We start from the raw sequence: 22,473 nt of genomic DNA, 5'->3' as shown, positions 1-22,473 counted from the left end.
GATAATAGTGGAAAAATATATACCGAAGAAGAAAAGTAAACATCATTCATGCATACCAAGAGACAGAAGAATCTTGTTCCAGAAAATCAGAAAGGGAAAAAAAGGTCTTGCAAAAGAAAAAAATGCATGGAAAGTTATAGAACTAAAAAGTAAGATAGAAAATGCAGAAAAAAAAGATTATACAATCAAAAGAAAATGAAAAAAACGGACTTGGAAGAAAAAACCCTATTAAATATCAAGCAAAACCCCAAACTATTATACTCATATGCGAAGAAGATGAATAAAAGAAGAATAGAAATAGGCCCTCGAGAATTGACGGGAGATTAACGAATGAAAAAAAGGAAAAATTTGCAACATACTGGCAGAACGATATAAGAGAGAATTCACCCCTAGAATAGATAATGAAGATAATGATATAGAAGTAAGGGATGAAAATAGTGAATATTTAGCTGACATAGATATTAATGAAGCTGATATTGTGCAGGCTATTAATGAAATTAAAAATGGAGCTGCTGCAGGGCCTGATGGAATTCCTGCTATTTTGTTAAAGAAAGTAGTTCATTCTATCGCAAAGCCACTTGCAATATTATTAAGACAAAGTGTAGATACAGGCAAGATATATGATGAGCACAAATTAGCGTATATTACCCCTACTTTCAAAAGTGGATCAAGACTAGAGGCAAGTAATTATAGCCTGTGAGTCAAATAACATCATATAATGAAAGTGTATGAAAGGGTAATGAAGAAAAATATTATGAAACATTTAATAAAAAATAATTTGTTTAATAAAGGACAACATGGTTTCGTACCCGGAAAAAGTACACCACAAAAACAACTGTAGTCCACCGTGAAAACATATTCAAAAATATGAAAAGCGGAAATGAAACAGATGTGGTTTATTTAGACTTTGCAAAAGCTTTTGATAAAGTAGACCATAATATATTAGCGAAGAAAATTAGAAAACACAATATCGTGGATAAAGTAGGAAGATGGTTAAAAGAATTTTTACACAAACGAAAACAGATAGTTATAGCAAACGACGAGAAATCGGATGAAGCCAAGGTAATATCCGGTGTGCCGCAAGGTACGGTGTTAGCTGCAATACTGTTTGTTATTATGATTTGAAGACAATAGACAATAATGTTAAGGATTCGGTAGTGAGTAGTTTCGCAGATGACAAGAATAAGTAGAGAAATTACTTGTGATGAAGATAGGAACGCTCTACAAAGAGACCTTAACAAAGTATATGATTGGGCAGAGGTAAATAGGATGGTATTTAACTCTGATAAATTTGAATCAATAAATTATGACAGAGAAAGAAAGCTATATGCATATAAGGGACCTAATAATGAGACCATCACAAATAAGGAAGCAGGTTAAAGACCGTTCTTGGGTGATTTTTTTTGATGAATAGGAACAAAATGTTATGCAATGATCAAATAGCAAACGTCTGTTGGCAAAATGTAAAGCAAAAAATGGGAATGTTGTTACGGCACTTCAAAACAAGAAAAGCTGAACACATGATTATGCTTTATAAAACATATGTTCGTAGTCCACTTGAATATTGCATATGATATGGTACCCACTATCAAAAGGATATTGCACAAATAGAGAGTGTACCACAAAGGCCTTTACAGCTAGAATAGAAGAAGTTAAGGACCTAGACTACTGGGAAAGACTACAATTCTAAAATTATATAGTCTGGAAAGGAGAAGAGAACGCTACATGATAATTCAGGCAATGGAACAGATAGAAGGAATAGCAGAAACAAAATATCATGGAACTAAAAATATCAGAAAGAGCAAGCAGAGGTAGATTAATAGTGCCCAAAAACAAAAATATACCAGGAAAAATAAGGAAAGCACACAGGACATTAATCCACTACGCACCAGCATCGATAATGCAGCGTCTATTCAATGCGTTGCCAGCTCATCTGAGGAATATATCAGGAGTGAGCGTAGATGTGTTTAAGAATAAGCTCGACAAATATCTAAACTGCATCCCAGACCATCCAAGATTGGAAGGAAGATGCAAAATATACCGGAAGATGTACTAGCAACTCTCTGGTAGACATTAGAGGTGCCTCACACTGAGGGACCTGGGGCAACCCGAACAAGATGTAAGGTGTAAGGTCTGTAAGGTCTGTAAGGTCTCTCTCTCTCTCTCTCTCTCGTCATAAATATCTAGTTTATCTTTCCAGGACGACATCTTGAAGGTTCGTATGATCAATTCCGAGCTGAACTATGGGTACGAGTATCTGGGCAACACAGGACGTCTGGTCATCACGTCCCTCACCGACAGGTGTTACCGCACCTTGACTCAAGCTCTCATGCTGAATCTGGGTAAGTCTTGAGGTCCTGTCCCTATCTGCGTGAGTTTATGCAGCCTGAATGAAGTGGAGATTGACTGCTATTTTACAGGCATATAAGAGAATCCCAGGAAATAAAGTAATGAAGTTGGGAGGAAGAGGGTCGGTTTATCACCTGCGTAAGCGTTTGTTGACGAAAAAATACCTAAAGAACTTATGAACAAATTTCGATGAAACTTCTTGGAAACATTAATTGGACGACTTCCACAAGGTGGTTAATTAACCTTTGGTAGATATCGATGAGGACTTGACGATTTATATAGTTGATACCACCGCCCTTATACCGTATGGTGTAGGACAGCAGCTGGGGTATATTCTGTGCTGCATCTCAAAATGTCTCTTCTTCTTTAACACCGTTATCCCTACATAAAGGGGTCGGTTGCCTGATGCGCCTTCTCCACTGCCTTCTATCAAAGGCATCATCGTCCATCAAACCTCTTCTTATCTTCCTTCACTTTTTCTCGCCATCTAATTCTCTGTCTCCCTCTCGATCTTCTTCCTCTTAACAGGTTCCTCCCAATCCCTCTTCACTCCCTCCTCGTCATCCATCCTCAACACATGCCCGTACCATCTCAATCGTTACTCTCTTATGACCTCTGTAATCTTTAATAAGCCTGCGCTTTCTTCTTATTTCATCCTTTTCCAATCTCTCAAGCATAAGAAATAAGCTCTATCGTGAATTGATGCTGAAATTTCACACTTGCCCTCATCACCTGTCTCGTGTTCATCTTTAGCCTGACACTGGAAAGAACGAAACTGAAGCTGCAACTCCCCCTTTCAGGAGGGGCTCCCGAAGGACCAGCCGGGACGGGCAAGACGGAGACGACCAAAGATCTGGCGAAGGCGGTGGCGAAGCAGTGCGTCGTATTCAACTGCTCTGATGGCCTCGATTATATCTCCTTGGCTAAGTTCTTCAAGGTATTGTGGTCCTTATATGAGACTGGTTGGCAGCTAAACTGATAGATAGACAAGAGTGATTGCATACAATTTTATGTCTGTATATATTATAATTCCTATTGTTCCAATTCTGTTTTCTGGCCTCTTTGAAAGTATATAATAATTCCAGCGTGGTTTATAAAAACTACAAATTTAAGAATGTACTATGGTGTCCTCCATTCATAAAATTTGAGAGTATCTCATTTATAATACTTTGCTTTCTCCCATTCACAAAATATGATAGTATCTTTATTCATAATACTATGGTTTCTCCCATTCATAAAATCTGATAATAATATTGCCTCCTCCATTTATAAAATCTGATAGCACCTTCACTCATAATAGTATGGTCTCTACCATTCATATAAACAGATAGTACTTACATTCATTCATTTGCTTATCATACTGATTACCCCCCCCCCCCCCCCATAGGGCCAGGCTTCCTGCGGTGCCTGGACTTGCTTCGACGAGTTCAACCGGATAGAATTAGAGGTGCTGTCTGTCGTGGCTCAGCAGATTCTCACCCTGCAACGTGGCCTGCAGTCTGGGGCTCCCAAACTCATCCTTCAAGGGACAGAGGTATGAATCATTCAGTTGTTTATACATTTACTCTATTTATAATATTTATATGTCCAGTGTTCCCCTGTATTCGCGAGGGATACATACCAGTTCCCGCGAATAGTTGAAACCTCTTTAAAAATGCTTAACCTTGCCCATTTTGTTTGGTAAAACTCAAGAAAACCCCACAAAAAATGTTTATACCTGTTTTTTTTTTAATAGTTTCATCACAAAAAATGCATTTTATGATGACATTTTTATACCCTGACAGAGATACTGCTTACAGTGGGTTGCCAACTATAGACAGCATTAAAAGAGCCTCTCATGCACTTTGGCATGCTCGAATTGGTGTTTACGTACTAGTGTCCTGTGTCTTTCATAGTCGGTTACCCATCCAAGAACTGAACGGTAAAAAGGAAAACCTAATCTTAAATGACCTCAATTTGGCTGACTTCTATACTTATAACCTAACTTACAATAAATATTTCTTTTATTATTTTTCTCTATGTTGCCATTTTAGATGTGATACAATTTCAGATATTTTGCTTAAACTAAATGTCAAGTTTAAAATACAGGTTACAGGCCCGTACCCAGAGCTTTTTATGGAGGGGGTGGGGTCTTTTTATCCCAAAACTGGCCCTTTTCTTCTATAAATGTCATTGCATTTATAGGTATGTATTATATTCCTATTATCACTCTTGTATATCCTACTACTAAAGAATTATGTTAATTTTCAGTAACAAAATTTATAGAAAAAGACTTGCCAAAAAAAACAATCTTACTTATTACTTTGTAAGTACAGTTCAATGAAAATGATAGTCACAGAAAATATGGACTTCTAGAAATTTTGGGCGACCACACCCCACCCCCGACACCCCCTTAAGTACAGGCCTGGATTATTTTAGATTAGGAACTATGAGGAAATGCTGTTTAACGGTAAGATATTTAGAAAAATATTAGAGTGCAGACTATAATATATAAGGTCTTCGTTACTTAAGGGGTTTTGTTACTTATCAGAAAGGCCAGGCTCCCAAGGCGTCTGTTAAGTTGAAGTTCTGCTATGTTAGTCATAAGCTCTTTCCGTTTCTAGGTCAGCCTGGATCCAACGTGTGCCGTCTTTATCACGATGAACCCTGGATACGCCGGGCGGTCGGAACTCCCTGATAATTTGAAGGTAACTGGAAGGATCTTTGATTATAAGTGCTGATTTTTAAACCTATACAAACTCTGCAACATGTTTGGTCAAGGGTAATTTATTTTCAAAACAGGCATTTTCATTTAAAGTGAAAGTTCAACTTATTATACAAACTGCAATATTTTTGGTCAAGAGTAATGTATTTTCAAAACAGGCATTTTCATTATAAATTGAAGGTTCAACTTATTCAGCCCACCAACATACCCCCAACATTTTGATGTTCTTAAGTAATCCCTTATCAGAATGAGTTGTATATCTTTAAAATGAACAAAATTGTGTATTTAATTTAACAAATTACTGGTCTGTATTTCACAAAATGAACAGTATCTCAGTAAAGTAACAGCATAAATTCACAGTTATGCAACTTGACAAAAATAGCAATCATGACTGATTATGCATCGTGAAAAAAATAAGATAAACTGACGTCTTTATACATTTAACCAAACTACCACATAATCTCCCCCCACCCCTCACCCCCCGAAACCCTCCCCAAACATAGGCACTCTTCAGGTCAGTGGCTATGATGGTACCTGACTACGGCCTCATCGCCGAGATCTCCCTGTACTCCTTCGGCTTCGTCGCCGCTCGGAGCATGTCCCGGAAGATCGTCGCCACCTACAGGCTGTGCTCAGAGCAGCTCTCGGCCCAGCCTCACTACGACTACGGTGGGTCCATTTCGTGCCCCCCTGAGATTTTGGGGGGAGTTGGGGTTTTGCCTTTGCTCAGAGTTTCACGTTATTTCATTGACGAAGGAAAATGTTTAAGCCAGAAATAATGTATTCATGTGCATAAATGTTATTAATTAACAAATTATTATTGTTAAATAACAAATTATTATTGTTAATAACAAATTATCATTGTTAATAAAAAATTATCATTGTTGTTATAGAATAACAAATTATTATTGTTATTGAATAACAAATTGTTGTTGTCATTCAATAACCAATTATTGTTATTCAATAACAATAACAAATTATTATTGTTATTGAGTAATATTATAATTGCAATTGAATAACAATTGTAATCGCAGTCGAATAAATCTCAGTTGTTATTGGTTACAGATTATTATTGTTCAGAAATAACAAGGTATTGTTTTATTGAATAACAAACTATTATTGTTACTAAGTAATTAATTGTTATTGCAATCGAATAATAATTTATGATTGTTATTAAATAACAAATTGTTATTACCATTGAATAATAATTCACATCGTTAGTAAATAACAAATTGTTATTAGCATTGAATAATAATTCACATTGTTATTAAATAACAAACATACTTAGGAAGCAGATCTCTCTCTAGCATACTTTATCAAAAGTAATGGCTACTTCAGCAGCGTTACACTTGTAGAAGTTCTTCTCTAATTTCCGAATAGCGGCTTTTTCCGTGCTACTTAAACAGGCTAGTAAGCGTCTATAGAGGTCGTGATCAAATAGTTATTGTTATTGAACAACAAAGTGTAATTGATATTAAATACCCCATTATTTTTTTTAATGATGGGTTATTGTCGTCCAATAACAATTGAATATTTATCAATAACATTTACCATTACAGGTATGAGGACCGTGAAGGCGGTCCTGATCGCAGCTGGAACTCTGAAGCTGAAGTATCCGGATATGGAAGAGGACGTTCTTGTCCTGAGGTTGGTTGGAAGTCGTTTTCTATGCAACACAGTACTGCACCCCCCCCCCCTCCCACCCAAACCACCCATCCCCTGTCAACCCTTCCTGTGTCTTGTCTGACACTCTCAGTCGAGATTTCACATACACCTTCCCAGGTGTACTATATATGTGTATATATATATATATATATATATATATATATATATATATACATATATATATATGTATATATATATAATATATATATATAATATGTGTGTGTGTGTGTGTGTGTCCTGTGTGTGTGTGTGTGTGATTCCTGCTTCACACTGATTTTTATATGGTTCTAAAGCATCAGTCATATATAGAAACAGTAAAAAATTCTAAGATTTGATTCACACTGGGAGAAGAAGAAGAGAGAGAGAGAGAGAGAGAGAGATTATGGACGTTTTCTTTATTATTGATTTCTATTTAATCTCCAGGTCCATTAGGGACGTAAACTTGCCCAAATTTTTGGCCCACGATCTACCACTATTTCAGGTGAGCATGAGTGTTTCTTCCTTGTGTACGAAATGGTCATTTCTGAAACGTATAATGATTATTATAATGACATTACTTTGTAACATCATTACTATAATGACATTATATTGTAACATCATTGCTTTTATAATGACATTATCTTGTAACATCATTTCTTATTTGAGGATTTTAGCCAAACAAAAGTTACCTGTAGGCAATGTTTCTATACCACAATTTTCATTACTTAAATTAATGATTATTAATTACTTTCCTGAATGAATCTTTACTCATCCTTCATTCCTTATGCAACTGCATCACTTGCTGTTATGTATTCACTTTCATATCTTTTCATTATGCATATTCTTCATTCGCTCCTTATCCATCATGATTGCTTAAACTTATTCATTCTTTATGCACAATCATTCATTCCTTGTACCAGTCGACTCCTTATACAAAACCAGTCCTTGTATACCTTTATTCAGTCTGTATTTTCTCTTCAATTTATCATCAACAGCTTCTTTATATTCATTTATTACTTATATACATTATAAACGTTACTCATTATAAATGTATTACTCTTAATGGTATGCTCACACATTCGTCTACAATTTTGGTTTCATTCCTTAATTACATGTTTTTTCACACTTTTATCAGTTCTTATTGTTCCTTATATCGCATTCCCTTGTGTGTCTTATCCTCACAGTTATCAGTATCTTCGTGCACAGTCATTCTTGGATTTTCATTCGTTCAGTGTCATATTCTTCATAATTTTATGAAGTGCATTCTTTGTATATATGCTGCCTTCCTCTCTTCACTACATAGTCTTAGTACACTGATGAATATCTTTACATATTGATCAGTTACCTTTACACATTCCCTATTCTTCTTTATGTATTTCCTATCACCTTCTATTGATTCTTTCCAATGAACTCCATAATATTGTTTGGAGGCTTGAAAATGTCAAGTCTATAATGGCCCCCTGTGGCGGGTTTGTTTTTGTTCTCTTCCTCCCCCCAGGGCATCATCTCGGACCTCTTCCCAGGGGTCGTCCTCCCCCAGCCGGACTACACCTTCCTCCACAGGGCGGTGAGGGACGTCTGCGCAGCCGCGGGCCTCCGTGCCAACGACTACTTCATGGGCAAAATCCAGCAGGTCTACGAGACCATGAGAGTCAGGCACGGCTTCATGCTCATCGGGAACCCCATCGGAGGGAAGACCGTGGCTCTGAAGACCCTCTCTCAGGCCCTGGCCATCATGAATGAGAGGGTGGGTGTGTCTGTCGCTTGTCTGGTCTCACTGTTTACGTGATCATTCTTCTTTCAATTTTTGGCTAAAACCTCTTTCTTGACCGAAGCAGTGTTGGTTTCATAATTCCTTCCCTCTAAATGTCTGTTTATTCATTAATTTGTTGATTTATTTTTTTCCCTCTTTGATAAGTGGTGTCTTCTTTCTGTATTCCCGTTGCCTTCTGTTACTTCTTTCTAACGAACACCATAATATTCTTTGGAAGCTTGAATTTCAAGTCACTGGCCTCTGTGGTAGGGCTTTTTCCATATGAATAGAGTGAATAATAATAAAGACATGGGTTTGACCATCCTGTCCATCCTTACTTTAAAGTAAAATAACAAAACTTTGACCCTCTTTGACCTCAGGACGAAGGCGAGAACCGCGTGCAGATGTGTGTGATCAACCCCAAGGCCATCACGGTGGGTCAGCTCTACGGGCAGTTCGACCCCACGTCTCACGAGTGGTCTGATGGCGTTCTGGCTGTCAATTTCAGAAAGTTCGCCGTGTCGTCCTCACCTGACAGGTAAAGGGGTCACTATTATTGTTGTTGTAGTCGTTGTTAGTTTCAGGAAGGTGGCTGTGCCACGCCCCCCTCATCTGACAGATAAAGGGGTCGTATTATGGTTGTTGTTGTCAGCTTCAGAACGGTAGCCATACCATGCCCCCCTCATCTGACAGATAAAGGGGTCGTATTATTGTTGTTTTTGTCAACTTCAGAAAGGTGGTTGTGCCCTCCTCACCTGACAGGTAAAGGGGTTATTACTTTTTTAGTCATTGTCAGTTTCAGAAAGACCCCTGTGTCCTCCTCATCTGACAGGGAAAGAGGTCATTATTATCGCTATCCCACAGGAAGTGGATAGTCCTGGATGGCCCAGTGGACAGCGTCTGGATAGAGAACATCAACTCCGTCTTGGACGACAACAAAAAACTCTGCCTCAACTCCGGCGAGGTCATCTGTCTGTCCAACACCACAAACATCATCTTCGAGGTTCACCACCTCGAGAACGCCTCTCCAGCCACCGTAAGGGACAAACAGCATCTTCATTACCAATGTTTTTAAGTCAGTTTCTCTCCTAAAGGGGTTAGACTTGAAGAGGTATTGCCTCTGATTTCTGAGGTTCTCTCCTGAAGGGGTTAGACTTGAAGAGGTATTACCTCTGATTTCTGAGGTTCTCTCCTGAGGGTTAAACTTGAAGATGTATTACCTCTGGTTTCTGCCTTCTGTTTAAATCTTCATGTATGGCCGTCACCATGATTTTATAGGTCTTTCTATAGGTCTTCTCCCTACTGCTTCTATATATATACTATTTTTTAAGCTACAGTAATTGTTACTTTTCATGTTTTCACATTACAAGTTTTTTCATGTCTATAGTAATTTTTAACATATTTTTTAAATGCCAATAGGTTTTCTTTTGCAGTCTTCACAATTATGAGATTTTTTAATAAAATTTTTAAAAATATTTTTGAAGCGCTGATTCGTGTAATTTTATTCAAATTAATTACTTGTAGGTTATAGTCTGATTTTTTTTACCCCAAATGCTAGATTCAGCATAACCTCGATTTCGACCTTTAGTTTGAGGACAGAAATTAGTAGACTGAATTGTCAAACCATACCGTTAAGAAGGTCCTTTGGCCTGGTAATATAAACATGCATAATTAGAAAAACACCAGGTTTACTTAATGTACATGCTTATATTAAGAAATGTATATAGTCATAACGAGGTTAGTTATAGACTTTGGTTAAAATCATATGAAATTCAGTTCTCGTCTAGTTTTGCACATTAATGTATATTATACTACCAAACTTTCGTGATTCAGTTATACATTAATGCACTTATATTTTCAATGGCTCAATTTTTGGATAATTTCACCTTACTTGATTCCCTTCTATCTATCAAGATCAGCCAACCTTGTGCAGGCACGGGCTCTTGCTCCTCAGCAGCCAGTAAAGTTCCTCCTTCCTGCAGGTCTCCCGCTGCGGCATGGTCTACATGGAGCCACTGGCCCTCGGCTGGCGCCCCCTCGTGGAGACCTGGCTAGCCAAGCTACCGAACACCCTCACGCCTCAGCACAAGGGCGTGCTGACCGCCCTCTTCCACCGCTTCGTCCCGCCCCTGCTCTGCTTCGTCAGGAGCAGCCTGCACTGGTTCAAGCTGGAGAGGAGCGAGTCCTACGTGCAGAAGGGCGTCTCGCCCACCACCGACCTCAACCTCGTTCGAAGTCTGATGAACATCTTCGACTGCTTCCTCGACGAGTTCACAGATCCGGCTTATACGAAGAACAACCCAGAGTCGGATATCCGGGCCCATTTGGAGGTGAAAGCAATGCTTTTGTGGGGGGGAGGGGATTTTAGTTTGATGGATTAATCTCTGTGTATACATAAGAGAGAGAGAGAGAGAGAGAGAGAGAGATTTCAGATCGAGGTTACTCTATATTTGTATACATACGAATTGCCTAGAGAGAGAGAGAAAGATCACGCTACCCCTTCTCTTTACAGAGCTTCTTCCTCTTCTCGTGCATTTGGTCCTTGGGAGGACCCCTGGACGAACCTTCAAGAGCCAAATTCGACTTGTTATTGAGGGAACTCTTTGCTGGTCCTCCCTCCCAGGAGTCTACTGATAAGTAAGCGTTTCATTGGTTTATATCATCTGGCTTTTGTAAAGACGTTTATTTAGATAATCCACTTTTATTATTTTTGTTATTCAGAAGATGAACCCTATTTTTATGGGACAAGCCTACCACAGGCGCCATTGTCTCAAAATTCAGGCTCCCAAATATTATTATTATTATTATTATTATTATTATTATTATTATTATTATTATTATTATTATTATTATTATTATTATTATTTAAATGAAGCCTATTCATATGGAACAAGCCCATCACAAGGGTCATTGCCTTGGAATTCCAGCTGCCAAAGATTATTATTATTATTATTATTATTATTATTATTATTATTATTATTATTATTATTATTATTATTATTATTATTATTATTATTAAATGAACCCTATATGTATGGAACAAGCCCACCACAGGGGTCAGTGACTTGAAATTCAAGCAAGCTTCCAAAGACTATTATGGCGTTCATTAGCAAGAGGTAACAGAAAAGAAATCATTTATAAAAAAAACATAAATTAACAAGTAAATAAATAAATACATAAAAATGTAAGTAAATTATTTAACTGCAAGGAGAATTGCATGAGGGTAGTAATGTATTGCATCTTAGCTAAAACTTACACTTAGTTGTTGAAGTTTCTGTATCAAAATATGACAATTATTTAAACCTTTTAACAGATATGCCTTGAGTGAAGTAATAGAACCGCCCCATGAGTATCAGCTGCCCATACCTGACGAGGACACTGTTTTCCACTATAAATTCGTCAAGGAGGTTGGTACCACAGGCATCGGCCACTCAAAGCTCTCTCTCTCTCTCTCTCTCTCTCTCTCTCTCTCTCTCTCTCTCTCTCTCTCTCTCTCTCTCTCTCTCTCTGACCTTTCCACATTCTTCGTCTTTTATTCAAGAGCAAATCCAACTAGCAATTCTTGTTACAGGCATAATATTATTATTATTATATATATTATATATATATATATATATATAGATATATATGATATATATATATATATATATAAGTTAACCTAGTTTAAGCCTTTAACTCACTCTAGTCAAATCCATAATTTAAATGAGCCCATTCCTTATTTAGTAATTATTACATAATTATTCATCATATTGGAATTATAACTTTAAACAATTTTCATTATTATTATTATTATTATTATTATTATTATTATTATTATTATTATTATTATTATTATTAACAGGGTCGCGGCTTCTGGCAGAAATGGAGCGAGGACCTGAACAACGCGGGTTCGATCCCAAGGGACGTGGCTGCCCACCAGATCCTGGTGCCCACAGTGGGCACTGTGAGGGTATCGGCCCTTCTTCAACTCCTGGTGTCTCAGGCTAAACCTCTGTTGCTCGTGGGACCCCCTGCTACAGGGAAGTCTGTCTACGTGGCGGTGAGAGTCTCTCTCTCTCTCTCTCTCTCTCTCTCTATCCTCTTCTTCTCTCTCTCTCTTCTCTCTCTCTCTGTCATTATATTTCGGGAATATAAGACAGTGGATTAGGATGTAGAAATAGCCTATTGTGAACATTATGTAGTCATTGGCTTTAGATAACTGGTGAACGTATTTGCATAGTTTTCATTTGTAAATTCCGTACTTTTGTTTTAATATTTTGTAAAAAAACATTGATTTATTGTTATTTGTATTGTAACCAGCATTTATTCTAGTGTGTACATTCACTTTTTCACTTTTGCCTTTGGAAATTCAGAAGTTTCATTCGTTCCAGTCTGTAAGTTCACTTTTTCACGTTTGACTCTGGAAATTCAGATGTTTTATAGCTGCTCTCAGTGGTGAATTACCACAATTAGATAGAATCATTTCCATTCCTTTTACTTTACCTCTGTTGATATTCTCTTTCTTCCATCTTATGTTGTAGACTCTCCTAACAATTGTTTCATAGTGTAAATGCTTTGAGGTTTTCCTCTTGTTTTACCTATAGAACCTATTTACGCTCAATTTCCCTTTCATCAGTGAATGACCCCATAGGCTACGTCACTTGTTCTTAGCTTGTTACATATACACCATTCCATTCCCGACTTCCTCGCACTTTTCTTTTTACTTTTATCACTACTGGAAGCCTTGTATCCGGGCGAGGAATACATGAAGAAGCTTCCACCAGCAGCACTAATTTAGAATCTTTTCTGTTGCAGGAATTTCTGCACAATAAGCTCAAGAGAGAATTGTACAAGCCGATGTTTGTCAGCTTCTCAGCCCACACGACCACCACACACGTCCAAGAACTAATTATGAGTGGCTTGGATAAGAGGAAGAAAGGTCAGCTCTCTCTCTCTCTCTCTCTCTCTCTCTCTCTCTCTCTCTGATACCCTTTACTGACAGGGATTGGAATTCACTTTCTGCTTCTATTTTTCCTAAGTCATATAACTTTTCTATATATATGTGTATATATATACACATGTATAAAAGAAAAGCTATATGACTAAGGACAAATAGAAGCAGAAAGTGAATTCCAATGTATATAAATATATATATAAATATATATATATATATATATATAGATATATATATATATATATATATATGTAGTGTGTGTGTGTGTGTCTGCTATTAAAGTATTACTCAAGAAATATTGAAGACAGTGGTCACTGTTGCTTCCTGCCTTCCGCTGACGAATCAAGAAGTAAAATTACAAGCAGGAAATGACCATACCTACAAAGAGATGCATTTGTGTAAAATCTCAGAGCACTCGTTCATTTTACCCCAGGCGTCTACGGTCCTCCGGTCGGGAAGAAGTGTGTACTCTACGTGGATGACCTCAACCTGCCACAGGCAGATGCCTTTGGCTCTCACCCACCTCTGGAGCTCATCCGGCAGCTGATTGACCACGCCACTTGGTACGACATCCGGAAGGAGGTGGAGCCTATTCACCTGGAGGATATGCAGGTAGGGTGTGGATACCTTGGGTATATTTGTACCTAAATACCCTATGAATGATCCTATTGGTGCCATAGGTCAGTGGTAGAACACTTGCTTGCATTCATGATGTCCTTTGTTCCATAGTTCAGTTTCAGCGTGCCGCCCGTCAGTCGAGTCAGCTGCGAATGGATCCCAGCAGCAGTTGTGGTTGGAAAAAGGCTGTGGGGCTAGCAGCCCCATCCTCAGAGATTTTCTCAGGTCTAGGAGGGGTCTGTCCCTTTTGGTGCCACCCCTTCTGAAAGAGTAACAAGATATATAAATATAAATACTTAAATATATAATATATATAGTTAAATACACTCTTTATTCTTCCCTTCAGTTAGTATCAACCATGACCCTGAGAGACAGCGGGAGGACCCTCCTGACGCCGCGTCTTCTGAGACACTTCAACGTCGTAGCCGTGAACGACTTCGATGACGCAACCATCCACTCAATCTACTCGAAGGTTTGTAGAAGAAGAATAATAATGAGAAAAGAAATTGGTTTTTTCTTTGTTCGCTCTCTTTTCGTTCTCAGTTCATGAACTTCTTCATTTATTCTATTTCTTTCATCCATTTTCCTCTTACACACACGCACACACACACACACACACACACACACGTTTTTAAGCAGATTTGAACTCCTGATAACAGATTAAAAGGTCCTCTACACAATCTACTACCATAAAGGATAAAAATTCTTTCATCTGTGCATTAGTGCATGTACAATTCACTCATTTAAGCTCATTTTAATCAATACGAATAGGATTAATCTCCTGAATAATAACAATAAAAGACCAAGTACCATGCTGTCATTATCCTTCATATATCCCCTCCAAGATCCTGTTGTGGCATCTGGACACCAGAGGCTTCAGCAAGATGTTCGACCCGTGCATAGGAGAGATCGTCAGTGGGACCCTTGAAGTGTACAGGGCAGCAGCTACCAACCTCAGGCCGACCCCGTCTCGGTCGCACTATATCTTCAATCTCAAGGATTACTTCAGGGTGATACAGGTGAGAGTAGGTACTGTTCCGTCCTGGAGTTTGTTAGTGCCGTAGTTATCTTTAGTATTGTTTGTTAGTGCTGCTGTTTTTGTTATTCCAGTGATACCAAGTTTAGCATGCAAGCAGGGGAATCCTCCGTTTAAACCAAACAAAAACTTCTTTCAGTTTTCTTCTGAAGATTGAAAAAGAAACCCATAAAATTACTGTGCATATCGTATTTACTTATAAGTATTTACATTTTATTTTACTCAGTACTCGAGTACTTTCAGGCCCTATCTGTGGCCCATTTTCAAGAGATGTGTAGGTTGTCAGCCTGGGTCAAGGCCCAGCAGTCTTGACCCAGGCTGACAACCTACACATCTCTTGAAAAAGGGCCACAGATAGGGCCTGAAAGCACTCGAGTGTTGAGTTAAATTAAAATGTAAATACTTATAAGTAAACATGATATACACAGTAATTTTATGGGTTTCTTTTTCAATCCTCTGTTTATTACCTACCAGAATACCAGCTTCGTAAATTGATCTTGAATTGCTGTTACTTCAGGGGTACTCAATTTGAGTTTAGGAGCATCATCCTACTTGATCATCGTACCTTTAAAAAGCAGGATATCTTGTTCGTACTACTCAAATTACAGTTACTTAAAGAGCACAGCTCTCGAGGTATGAGTGCAGTAGTTCCTTACTTTAGTGTCTCTAAGTATAAACAGAAAGGATGTTCAGTATAGAAAACACAACCGATCTCACAACTAGGGAGTGCTGCTCTCAGTCCCTGAAACTATGGAGGATCTGCGTTCCATGAAGAAGATGTGGGTCCACGAGGTGCTCCGGGTCTTCTACGACCGCCTGGTGGACAGCGGAGACAGAACCTGGCTCCTGGAGAAGGTGGCAACTGCCTGCAGCAAACACCTGAATGAGAACCTGCACGAACTCCTCGCTGAGTTGGACGATGACGGCGACGGGGAGGTGAGAGAGAAGGACTTTGCAATGTCAGATTTCTAATACAAATATAGATATTCCTGATGGGTGCTTGGTGATGGGGAGATGAGAGAGGTCAGAGATGAAGAAGGGTTTGATTCTTTTATCTTCTGTTTATGGCACTTCACAATGTCAGTTTCCTGATGCAAATATATATTCCTGTTAGGTGCTGTTTACTTATGCCATAGGAAATATTGAGTGAAGTTATCATGAATACATAAGATGCCATCAAGTTGGGTGTCATTTCTTTGGACAGGCTTCTTTTTCCATGGATATAATTTTGATAATCCACTTTGAGTCGTTAATTTTCCACCTTACATCTCGCAGTATAATGTGATATGATACCATGCACACATTACCCTATCAGAAATGTGGATGCATCTTTTTATTCATTAATTTCCTCCTCCTCCTCCTCCTCCTCCTCCTCATCCTCCTCCTCCTTTTTCGTCTTTGTTAAATATTAATTTAAACCCTCAGGTGTCTGAGAATGACCTTCGTAACCTCGTCTACTGTGACTTTGCTGACCCCACGAGTGAGAGTCGACATTACGTCCAGGTTAGTTTTTTCCTCTAATTATAGTTTAAGTCGTCATCTCCTTCATCATCAACGTATTTACATAAAATCAATTTTGAAATAAATTCTCTCCAACGGCTTCTGTTTCCTAGCATTCCATTCTGGTGTAGGTTTCATCCTTAGGTATTTTTCTAAGAATTGTTGGCCCTTCCCACTGATTAGTATTAGTCTTGCTGCTTCCCTGTATATCTTTGTATCTACTGTATGAATAACAAACCATTCTGTATACCTTATAATGTACTAATAAACTGATCTTTAAAACGTCTTTGAATCTTATGGAAGTCACTCGTAAATCACTGGTTTCTTCAGTGAAATTTTAATTAATTTTTCAAACTGGTAAAAAATGATTCTCATAGTATCTATTTTGATGAAATATCAGATACCGCCGGGTCATTGATATTTTAAGTTAGCAATGAATTATTTTCAGAGGTTTTTGGTTAGTGTTAGTTATCTAGATGTCATTGAAATACCTGATGAATAATGAATAATTATCAAAAAATTTCTAAGATGTAATAAGGACTTTTAGAAGTCTGACATCCAGTGAAAATGAATAATTTCCAAGGCTTCTGCGTTTTATATACAAGGCATCTTCAATTCACTGATATATTCATTGAATAAAGTACTCGTTTTTTGGTTAAGCCTGTCCCATTCCATTTCCAAAACAAAGTAGGAAATAAAGTTTCTTTTTTCCTTTCAGGTTGAAGACCTGGAAGGACTCCGAAGCACTGTCGAGGGTTATTTAGGAGAATTCAACAACATGAGTAAGAAGCCCATGAGTCTGGTCATGTTCAAGTGAGTAGGTTAATTAAGGACATTATTTATATAGTCTATGTATATAAAAAGCAATTTCTGTCAGTCTATTTGTATGTATGTTCGTTATCAACTCCCTGACTATGAAAGATAGGGCTACCAAATTTCTACCATAAACTCCCCTTCTTCCCAGGAAGGTTTAAGTCAAAACCCGAAATTCGAGGGTTGTTTCTAAGGGGGAACCCCCTCATTTTATATATCCCCTCATTTTGTACAAATTTCGGAGTTGACTGCAAATTCTTCGGATTTTTCACAATTTCTTTGGCTTGACAGGATCCCAAGTGATTAACTATTATGAAAGTGATTACATAATCCGCCCTATACCAGTTATTAAATTCATATAACTGTTATCAATGTTTGCTGACTCCTATACAAAGAAATCACTATCTTCTTTTGTAACCTAGAGACAAACTTGATCAGTCGACATCCTTTCAACCAAATAATTTCCTTCATTTCAGGTTTGCTCTAGAGCACCTCGCCAGGATCTGCCGAGTACTTCGTCAGCCCAGGGGCCACGCCATGCTGGTAGGAGTAGGAGGGAGTGGAAGGCACTCCTTAACTCGTCTGGCAGCTCATATCACTGATTATGAGCTCTATGAGGTAAAACAATGAGGTATTTTGCGGTTTTTAGAATTGGTGGTTGGCTGTTTTTAGAATTATTTTATTTTCTTAAAAGGATGGTTAACAAACCTTTGGTCTCTACATTAGGATGAATATTCTACCAGCTGGTGCTTGAAGATTTATCCTAATTTTATGACCTCAGGTTTGTTAGTTATGAAAAATGCAAATTAATTTAATAAATTTGTCATTTGTGTGTGTTTTAAAACTTGTAAAAATAGCTGTTGTAAAGTTTTTTAAGGGTTTTGAAATTAATGCACTTTTTGAATGGTTGTTGGCTACGTTTTTTTAATGAGCTGATTATTTAAAATGCGTTTTTGATGTGCTTTAACACAGGCAAAATTTGTTAACAGGAGTTGTTTATGTAGATTTGAAACATCAAGTAACTGATGCCGGTTTTTTTTTAGAATAATTTGATCTTTTAGAGGAGAATTTCTTTTTATATATTTTCTAAAATTATTTTATTTTAACTGTCAGAGCTTAGAGTAATCGTTGCTAGTTTATTTGGAATAACTAAGAGTTATGTATTATTATTATCATAGCGGGTTAGTTTATCCATACCTCTGAGCCTAATAAAGGCTCTTCTCGGGCTTGTTTATGTAGAATAATTAGAAATGGTAAGTAGTTATTCTCAAGAACCTCTTCTTTCACCTGTCAATGACGAGGTCCTTTCCTGCAGGTGGAGATGAGTCGAAGCTACGGCCTAAACGAGTGGAGAGAAGACTTGAAGACGATCCTGAAGAAGGCCGGGGTAGGGGAGCAGCACATCGTCTTCCTCTTCAGTGACACTCAGGTAAGACCTCTGAGGAAGTTCATTCTCGTTCTGATCTCTCTCTCCAGTCAATGGTGCTGTTATAGTAGATTCACATCAACCGTGCGTTTGATGATCTAGGCCAGTCCCTTACGACGCTCCTGATTGGCTGTTTATAAGCCAATCACGGGGCTGGGAACCCTCCAGTCCTGTGATTGGCTTATCACAGGAGCGTCATAAGAGACTGGCCTAGACGACAAATGCACGGTTGATGTGAATCTACTATAGTACACCTCGCGTGGTGCACTGTAGGCATGACTTAAGATTCTCTGCAGCTTCCCTTCGGCCCCCAGTTGCAACCCCTTTCAGTCCTTTAACTGTACCTCCGTTCATATTCTCTTTCTTCCATTTTATTTTCAACCCTCTCTAACATTTGTTTCATAGTGCAACTGCTTTGAGGTCATCCTCCTGTTATAACTTTAAAATATTTTTACTCTCAATTTTCATTTCAGTATTGAATACCCTCACAGGACCCAGTACTTGGCCTTTGACCTAAATTCTATAGTATTCCATTCCATTCTAACCTCAGTCAAAAAGAAGGAGGACGTGACTGAAGTGTAATCCTCATTTCTCCTCACTTCTTCCAGATCAAGAACGAGATCTTCCTGGAAGCCATCAGCAGCATCCTCAGCATCGGCGAGATTCCAGGACTCTTCCCCTCGGACGAGAAACACACCATCTGCGACAAGATGAGGAACATCGACAGACAGAGGGACAAGAGCAAGCAGGTCAGGTCTCTCTCCCTAAGTAGTTCTCTTAAATCACGAATTTTCTTTCTCTGAAATCACGAATTTTCTGTGTGAAAACTGATCGGATCATTCTATTATTATTATTAATTACTAGCAAACATATGTATACAGAAATTATGTATGAAAATTCGTAAAGTAACCAAGTCTACGGGCATAACCAGCCATGTTTCACGGGCAGAACCAGCAGCTCCATTTCAGGGAATCCCTTCTCACCCCCACCCACTTCGGAGGGTTGGTGGGGAGGTAGGATGACACCCCATTATAAACCATCTTAGGGCTCCCCACTATAACCTGCCAAGTTTCATGCCCATCGGACCAGCCGTTTGTCATTGATTGAATGACAAACATATTATTATCTGACAGACTGACGGGAGCACAGCAGCCCTGTGGGCGCTCTTCGTCGAGCGAGTGAGGGAACAGCTGCACGTAGTCCTCGCGATGTCACCCTGTGGAGAAGCCTTCAGGAACAGGCTGAGGAAGTTCCCTGCTCTCCTCTCCTGTTGCACCATCGACTGGTTCCAGGTGATGGAAGAAGCTCTCTCTCTCTCTCTCTCTCTCTCTCTCTCTCTCTCTCTCAGCAATCGATTTTTACTTCTCTCAATGAATAAGTGGCGTTCAAGCTTTTAGAGGTGAGTGGCGCATTGTATGTGGAGTATTGGATGTGCTGCTTCTGAGCCCTATTTGTGAAAACTATAGAGGTGAGTGGTGCATATGTGTTGAGAATTGGACGGGCTGTTTCATAATGATATTAACAATAATATAATAATCCATCATAGTTACAGCCTGCACCAGATACATAATTCATTGCTTAGTTCAACAAGGGCTCTGAATAAATAGAGAACATTTCTAGTTTCCAAACTATTTCAGTCTTATGTATTTTATATGTATACGAATATACGTATACATTTACTAAGTATTTTTTCAAGTTATATTTATGTAAGGTCTCAGTGATGGTCGGTTAATCGTGATAATATTGATTTTAGCCTTTTTTAGCGAAAGATCGAGATTCAACGAGAAATTATTATTATTATTATTATTATTATTATTATTATTATTATTATTATTATTATTATTATTTAAAATCAGAAACGTCACAGAGTAATGTTACAGAGATTGTACAGCTAAAGCAGAGGGTGATGTACGAATGATGCCACATGATTCCGAGTCACTCAATCATTCAATCAGTCACAAAGTCAGAGAGCCAGGGAGAACAAGACTTAGAAGAAATAAAAAGATTTCCTTTAATTTTGCTTAGTTTATTGTAGCTAACTAGGATGTAGGTCATTCAATTTCCTTTTCCACTCAACTTTTGACTTTCCCTTTTATTTTTCCAGCCTTGGCCCGAGGACGCCCTTGAAGCTGTGGCCCTCAGGCTCCTTCAGGGGGTAGAGTTGCCCGCGGAGACCCTGAAGGGCTGCGTGTCCCTCTGCCAGTACTTCCACACCTCCACGCAGGACCTCTCTGAAAGGTAGTACTTCGAGGGGGAGAGTGTTGGCAATGTGTTTCTTTTGAGTGTATGTGAGGAGTCGGAGAGGTTTGGGGGGCGGAGTGGGGGTTATAGTGGCTTTACGGGGTGGGGGGAATGGGAGGGTTTGATGAGATATCCAGATAAATAAAAATGATATTCATAATTATTTTATTTACGTTGAAGAGAAAATAGATGCTGAATATTTTGTTATTGCTTTCTTATGGTGATGAGAACTGATAGTATAGTACTGTTAAGAATGATTTCGTGCTGAATTTCAATAGAAAAGTAAATAGAATTGCGTTCAGGAGGTTAAGAAGTAAATAGAATCACGTTCAGTAGGTAAAAAGGTAAACAGATTCACTTTCAGTAGGTAATGAATTAATTAGAATCACGCTCAGAAGGTCGAGAATTCAGAAAATATCTCTCTCCTCTCTCTCTCTCTCTCTCTCTCTCTCTCTCCTCTCTCTCTCTTCTCTCTCTCTCTCTCTATCTCTCTCTCTCTCTCTCTCTAGGTTTATCAAGCATCTTCGTCGGTACAACTACGTCACCCCGACGTCATACCTTCAGCTTTTGGCTACCTACATGGTCATATTAGAGCGAAGGAGAGGGTGAGTCTTATCCGATGATTTTGTTTAATTACAGTTACAAATGCTCAAGGGAGATGTGTTTATAGATATCCACCCACATATAAAAACCCCATATACCAACATAACTTCACACTTCAGAAGCCAAAACATGGCCATTAAATTGCGTAGATGAGAGAATCTTGTTTGAAAAAATCTAAACACATTGAATTATACGTAAGATTAATATCTGTTACTTGAAGTGTAGGGAGACTATTAGCTCTAAATCTCTTGTACTTGGAGTTAATAGGTCTTACTTTGATGAAGTGAATAAGTTAACTCTGAATGAAGCTGTGGCTCTACACGACTCTGTATTACTTGAAATGATCTCTGTGGCAGTAAAGGCACCTAGGTAACTTTAAATGGATCTATGCAACTTGAAATAAATCTGTCACATTCAACATCTTTAGATAAAATGAAATTGAACTTTAACAATAACTCTGTCATATTCAATGTCTTTCTCTTTCTGTAAAGTGTTTGTAACTTTCTTCAAATGCGTCTTTAAATCAAATGAAACTGTTAAACTTTAAATAGATCAAACCTCTCTCTCTTTCTGCCATCACAGGGAAGTGAAGAAACTGGAATGTCGGTACACTACAGGTCTGGCGAGACTGGAGGAAGCAGAGACCTCGGTCTTGGCAATGCAACAGGAACTGCTGAATCTGCAGCCCATCCTCCTGCAGAAGACCAGGGAAGTCGAGGACAAGATGGCAGTGGTAGAGAAGAGGAGAGGGGAAGTGGCCGAAGTAAGTTCCTTTGAGGGGAAAAGAAGGACTTTCTGATAATAGGTCACCCATGGGAGTTTAGACTAAAATTCTGGTTCTGTGTCAACGTTC

The 22,473-nt window shown here is 38.5% G+C and overlaps 1 protein-coding gene across 1 annotated transcript in view; it reads left to right on the top strand.

Moving 5' to 3' along the window:
* LOC135201137 (dynein axonemal heavy chain 7-like) overlaps positions 1-22,473 on the top strand; it is a 75,099-nt gene that overhangs the window by 21,692 nt on the left and 30,934 nt on the right. Inside the window, exons 28-55 of the mRNA XM_064230015.1 lie at positions 2,201-2,342; positions 3,150-3,286; positions 3,737-3,883; positions 4,953-5,036; positions 5,557-5,722; positions 6,613-6,700; positions 7,142-7,199; positions 8,196-8,444; positions 8,831-8,988; positions 9,315-9,486; positions 10,433-10,780; positions 10,963-11,087; positions 11,764-11,857; positions 12,292-12,489; positions 13,245-13,368; positions 13,817-13,995; positions 14,348-14,473; positions 14,847-15,020; positions 15,761-15,973; positions 16,463-16,540; positions 17,256-17,350; positions 17,827-17,968; positions 18,666-18,779; positions 19,385-19,525; positions 19,910-20,068; positions 20,881-21,014; positions 21,527-21,622; positions 22,203-22,383. Of these exons, the coding sequence (XP_064086085.1) occupies positions 2,201-2,342; positions 3,150-3,286; positions 3,737-3,883; positions 4,953-5,036; positions 5,557-5,722; positions 6,613-6,700; positions 7,142-7,199; positions 8,196-8,444; positions 8,831-8,988; positions 9,315-9,486; positions 10,433-10,780; positions 10,963-11,087; positions 11,764-11,857; positions 12,292-12,489; positions 13,245-13,368; positions 13,817-13,995; positions 14,348-14,473; positions 14,847-15,020; positions 15,761-15,973; positions 16,463-16,540; positions 17,256-17,350; positions 17,827-17,968; positions 18,666-18,779; positions 19,385-19,525; positions 19,910-20,068; positions 20,881-21,014; positions 21,527-21,622; positions 22,203-22,383 (4,122 nt within the window). The remainder of the gene's footprint in view (positions 1-2,200; positions 2,343-3,149; positions 3,287-3,736; positions 3,884-4,952; positions 5,037-5,556; positions 5,723-6,612; positions 6,701-7,141; positions 7,200-8,195; positions 8,445-8,830; positions 8,989-9,314; positions 9,487-10,432; positions 10,781-10,962; positions 11,088-11,763; positions 11,858-12,291; positions 12,490-13,244; positions 13,369-13,816; positions 13,996-14,347; positions 14,474-14,846; positions 15,021-15,760; positions 15,974-16,462; positions 16,541-17,255; positions 17,351-17,826; positions 17,969-18,665; positions 18,780-19,384; positions 19,526-19,909; positions 20,069-20,880; positions 21,015-21,526; positions 21,623-22,202; positions 22,384-22,473) is intronic.

The sequence above is a fragment of the Macrobrachium nipponense genome, chromosome 28 (genome assembly GCF_015104395.2).
Source record: "Macrobrachium nipponense isolate FS-2020 chromosome 28, ASM1510439v2, whole genome shotgun sequence".
NCBI classification, from domain to species: Eukaryota; Metazoa; Arthropoda; class Malacostraca; order Decapoda; family Palaemonidae; genus Macrobrachium; species Macrobrachium nipponense.
The sequence above is the reverse complement of the archived record's forward strand: the minus strand, read 5'-3'. Positions and strand labels throughout refer to the sequence as shown.